At 42.9% G+C, this 5,477-nt stretch overlaps 1 protein-coding gene across 1 annotated transcript; it reads left to right on the top strand.

The window, feature by feature from the left end:
- The first annotated feature begins 2,328 nt into the window (after positions 1–2,328).
- Positions 2,329–4,929, top strand: LOC138901330 (uncharacterized). Its single transcript, XM_070189085.1, has 8 exons — positions 2,329–2,566; positions 2,660–2,793; positions 2,965–3,215; positions 3,637–3,796; positions 4,087–4,146; positions 4,267–4,494; positions 4,598–4,691; positions 4,844–4,929. The coding sequence occupies exons 1-8, from the start codon at positions 2,329–2,331 to the stop codon at positions 4,927–4,929; spliced, it is 1,251 nt and encodes a 416-aa protein (XP_070045186.1).
- The last annotated feature ends 548 nt before the right edge of the window (positions 4,930–5,477 follow it).

Genomic DNA, 5,477 nt, shown 5'->3' with positions numbered 1-5,477 from the left:
CTTGTTGGACATATGGCCTATGTCAGGCACATGGATTGTGCTGTGACTTGTTGAGAAAAGGATCCGAGCATGCATATTTATATTTATTTATACTCATGCTATGAACTGAAGTAAGTATTATTGATTGGTATCAATTCCACTTGAGAATTGAGATAAGTGTTATTTTATTTGATTCCGATTATTTGAAAAGCATGCCTTAATTTTGCATGAGTTGTATTTTGCGCTTTTATACTTGTTGATGATATCATATCTAGCTCTCTGTTGGATTATCCTCTCACCTACTTATTTGACTGCTAATGAGTGTCGGGGTCGACCCCTCAACACAACTTCTTTGATGCTAGACACTATACTTACTGGGTACCGTGGTTTGTACTCTACTACACTTATGCACATTTCGTGCAGCTTTGGAGGTTGGTGCGAGTGCAATTCATCTGGGACAGTAGGTGGATCCGTGGAGACTTCGTAGTGAGCTGCTCTACCTGATCTATTCGCAGCACATAGAGTCCCTATCCTTACTTTCCTCTTATATCTATCTATTTTATTTAAGTAAACAATGTATCCAAATGATTTCTCATACTCTCATTAGATGTTTGTGATGATTGTGACATCCCATTTGGGTGATGTTGGCAGTTGTAGTTGTGTTTATACCCTGTCTTGGATATTCTCTCTATGATTATCAAACTTGGGATTATTTTATTTCCTTATTATATCGGGTATCTTTTTCAGGTTGATTTATCTGCTTTAGAGTTTTATTTGTTATTGTGATGGCTTGACTAGCGAGCGGGTTAGGCGCTATCATGACTTTTGATGGAATTTTGGGTCGTGACAGGTTGGAATCAGAGAACTAGGTTCTACGAGTCTCACAAATCACTAGTAGGCCTAGTAGAGCCTTGTGGATCGATACAAAGACGTTTGTACTTATCTTCGAGAGGCTGTATGAATTTAGGAAAATTCATTTTCTTGATTCTTCACTGTGCGTAGATTATTGACTGGAGTCTAAATTCTTCTATTCTATTCTCTTATAGATGGTGATGACTCGCGTGTCTGGAGCAGTTTAGAATGTAGGAGCAGTACCACCAATTGCGATCGGGAGAGGCACAAACTGGGGTAAGGCCAAGGACCCTACTACATGCCATACTACTACAGCTAGGGGTGGGTCATCCACCGGGGCTCATGGCCAGGACAGGGTAGTTGCAACAAGCCCACCTACGGAGCAGGTAGTGGAGTAGATCATAGACGAGCATATTAGGGCTCTAGTGCACACTCAACAGCCGAAGGGTTTCATTATTGAACCTGTGTTTCAGGAGGCTATGGCTAAGATGGTCAGTTTCATTGATGCTTTGACCCAGGACAGAGTGGTCCCAGTGGCTCCAGCCACATCTCAGGCAGGAGGGGGAGTTCACACCCCTGTGGTACGTACTCCAGAGCGACCTGTTGTAGCAGCTAGATCTAAGACCGTGCCTGTGATGTGTGTTGATGAGCAGAAGATGTTAGAGAGGTTTCAGAGGTTGTTTCCTCCACACTTTGAGGGCAGTGCTTAAGAGGATACCAGGACTTTCTAGACGGGTACCATCAGATGCTACGCAATTTGGGCCTTGTAGAGTCCAATAGAGTGAACTTCACTACTTTCTAGTTTAGGGGAGCGGCTGAGAGATGGTGCCAGACATATGAGCTGGGTCGGCTAACTGGTTCAGCTTCTCTTACACGGGCTCAATTTACAAATCTATTCCTTGAGAGGTACATCCCAATTACCACGAGGGATGAGCTGAGAGGCCAGTTCGAGAACCTTCAGCAAGTTCGTATGACCGTGACCTAATATGAGGTGAGATTCATAAAGTTTTCTCATCATGCGGCCTTCTTAATCCCCACTAAGGCAGAGAAGGTAAGGACATTTATTGAGGGTCTGACTTATGACATCAGGGTTACTATGGCTCGAAAGTCACAGATAGGGACTCCTTTCAGCAGGCAGTAGAGATAGCTCGGAGGATCTAGCGTGTTCGTAGCCAGGGTAGAAAGGTTATGATGAGGGACAAGAAGCCTCGTCTTTCTCATGGTTTTAGTGGCACCTTATCTGGATGTAGAGGGAAGATCAGTAAGGGCCCTCCTAGCAGTCCAGTTCGGTACGTGCAACATGGGGCATGCGGTGCAGTGTCTCAATCATCTTTCAGATCTCCAGTTCCATCATCCTTCAGTGCTCTTCCAACAATCTCATACAGTGCTTCATCAATACAGGGTTTCTCTAGTGGGTATTCGGTTCCTCAGGGGAAGTATTAGTCTCAGCAACCTTATTCAGCTCGAGGTTGCTATGAGTGTGGAGAGCTTGGGAATATGAGAAAGTATTGCCCAAGACTTATTAGAGGCACATCTCATCAGGGTTCTCAGTCCGTAGTTCTGGCGCAAGTTGCATCACCCCCTACTAACATATCTAGAGGGGGAGGTCACACCGTGAGAGGACGCCTTAGAGAGGGAGGTCAAGTTGGTGCTAGTCAGGTCAACGATAGTCAGCCCCGTAGCAATGCTTTTCCAGGGAGGCCCAAAGCAATGGCCTCCGATGCTATGATCACATGTATGGTTTCGCTCTATCATAGACATTCTTCTATATTATTTAATCACGGATCTACTTATTCTTATGTGTCATCATACTTTTCTCCTTATCTAGATATGCCTTGTGGTTCTCTTGATACTCATGTGCATGTGTCTACACTAGTTTGCGATTTTATTGTGGTGAATTGTGTGTATCGATCTTGTGTGGTCGCTATTGGTGGTTATGAGACTAATGTTGATCTCCTATTGGTTAGTATGGTAGACTTTAATGTGATTTTGGGTATGCATTGGTTATCTCCATACCATGTTATCCTTGATTACTACGCTAAGATCATGACGTTGGCTATGCCGGGGTAATTGAGGCTGGAGTGGAGAGGTTCTCTTGGTCATACTCCTAATAGGGTGATTTCATTTCTGAAGGCTCAACGGATGGTTGATAAGGGATGTTTGGAATATTTGGCATTCGTTCGAGATGTTAGTGCTGATACTCCTACCATTGATTCAGTTTTGGTAGTGATGGAGTTTTTGGAGGTGTTTCCTGCAAACTTACCAGGTATGCCACGTAATAGGGATATTGATTTTGGTATTGATTTGGTGCCGGACATGCAGCATATCTCTATTCCTCCGTATCGTATGACTCTAGCAGAGTTGAAGGAATTAAAGGAACAATTGTAAGCATTGCTAAATAAGGGGTTCATTAGGCATAGTGTTTCACCTTGGGGTGCACTGTGTTGTTTGTTAAGAAGAAGTCTATGAGAATGTGTATTGGCTATTGGCAGTTGAACAAGGTGACCATCAAGAACAAGTATCCGTTGCCGCATATTGATGACTTATTTGATCAGCTTCAGGGTGCCAGGGTGTTCACGAAGATTGAATTGAGATTGGGGTATCACCAGTTGAAAATTAGGGCTTCGGACATCCCTAAGACTGCTTTCCGAAGTGGTTGTTAGCATTATGAGTTTTTGATGATGTCGTTTGGGTTGACTAATGCCTCAACAACTTTTATGCACTTGATGAACAATGTGTTCCAGCCTTATTTGTATTGGTCTATCATTGTGTTCATTGATGATATATTGGTGTATTCCGTAATAGGGAGGAGCATGAGCAATATTTGAGGATTGTGCTCAAGACTTTGAGGGATAAGAAGCTATATGATAAGCTCTCCAAGTGCGAGTTTTGGTTGGAATCAGTGGCATTCTTGGGTCATGTGGTATCTAATAATGGGATCAAGGTTGACCTGAAGAAGTATGAGGTAGTTCAAAGTTAGCCTAGACCTTCTACCGCTACAGAGATCAAGAGCTTCTTGGGTTTGGCTGGTTACTACCATCGCTTTGTAGAGGGCTTTTCATCTATTGCAGCCCTATCGACTAAGTCGATTAAGAAGCACACTCCGTTCAGGTGGCCAAATGAGTGTGAGGGGAGCTTTCAAAAGCTCAAGACTGCTTTGACTACGAATCCAGTTGTAGTTTTGCCTATCGGATTGGGGTCGTATACTGTTATTGTGATGCTTTGAGGAATAGCATTGGGTGTGAGTTGATGCAGGACGGTAGGGTGATTGCCTATGCGTCGCGCCAATTGAAGCCCCATGAGAAGAACTATCTGGTGCATGATTTAGAGTTAGGAGCTATTGTGCACATGCTCAAAATTTGGAGGCACTATCTGTATGGCCTGTCTTGTGAGGTGTATACGGATCATAGGAATCTACAACATCTGTTTAAATAGAAAGAATTGAATTTGATTCAGCGAAGATGGTTGGAGCTATTTAAGGATTATGATATCACCATTATTTATCATCCAGGGAAGGCTAATGTGGTAGCGGACGCCTTGAGTAGAAAGGCAGAAAGTATGGGGAGTTTAGCATTTATTCCAGCTAGCGATAGGCCTTTAGTTATGGAAGTTCAGGAGTTGGCCAACAGGTTGGTGAGATTGGATATTTCAAAGGATGGCTTCGTATGAGGCCTTATATAAGAGGTGATGTCGTTCTCCAGTTGGTTGGTCTGAGCCTGGGGAGGCTAGATTGTTGGGCACTGATTTTGTTCGTGATGCTTTTTAGATGGTGAAATTTATTCAAGAGCGGCTTCACACATCACAGTCTAGGACAAAGTGTTATGTCGATAGGAAGGTTCGTGATGTGTCTTTCATGGAGAGTAAGAAGGTTCTTCTCAGATTTTCGCCTATGAACGGCGTGATGAGGTTTCGGAGGAAGATCAAGTTGAGTCCTCGATATATCGGTTCTTTGAGGTGTTATAGAGGGTTGTTGAGATTTCTTATAGACTTGCTTTTTCACCTATCTTGTCAGGAGTTCATCTGGTGTCCCATGTATCCATTCTTACGAAGTATCATAAAGATCAGTCACATATGTATCAACTCGATGCAGTTGGATGAAAACATGGCTTATGAAGAAGAGCCGGTGGCCATTTTTTGGATACGCAATTTTAGAAATTGAGGCTGAAGAACATTGCATCAGTGAAGGTTCGGTGGAGAGGTCGACCGGTTTATGAGGAGATTTGGGAGATCAAGCATGACATGAGGAGTAGATATCCTCATCTTTTCGGCACTCAGGTATGATTCTAGACCCATTCGAGGATGCCTATTTTTTTAAAAGGGAAAGGATATAACGACCCGACCGGTTGTTTTGTGTATATGAGGCCTGTTTACCTATTTGATACTTTTTGTATAAGTATTTTTTGTTTTATGACTTGCGGGGATGGTTGGTTTAGTTACAGGAAGGTTTGAGAGGGATTTGAAACACTTAGTCTTATTTTGAAAGCTTAAGTCGTTAGAGTTGATTGAGGTTTGACTTTTGTGTAGACGACCTCGAATTTGCATTTTGATGGTTCTAATAGGTTCTCATGGTGATTTTGGACTTGGGCATATGTCCGGATTTGGATTTGAATTTGGAGGATTGTAGGTTGATTTGGCTCTATTTGTGA

This window comes from Nicotiana tomentosiformis, chromosome 11 (genome assembly GCF_000390325.3).
Source record: "Nicotiana tomentosiformis chromosome 11, ASM39032v3, whole genome shotgun sequence".
NCBI lineage: Eukaryota > Viridiplantae > Streptophyta > Magnoliopsida > Solanales > Solanaceae > Nicotiana > Nicotiana tomentosiformis.
This window is presented reverse-complemented; position numbering and strand designations above follow the sequence as displayed.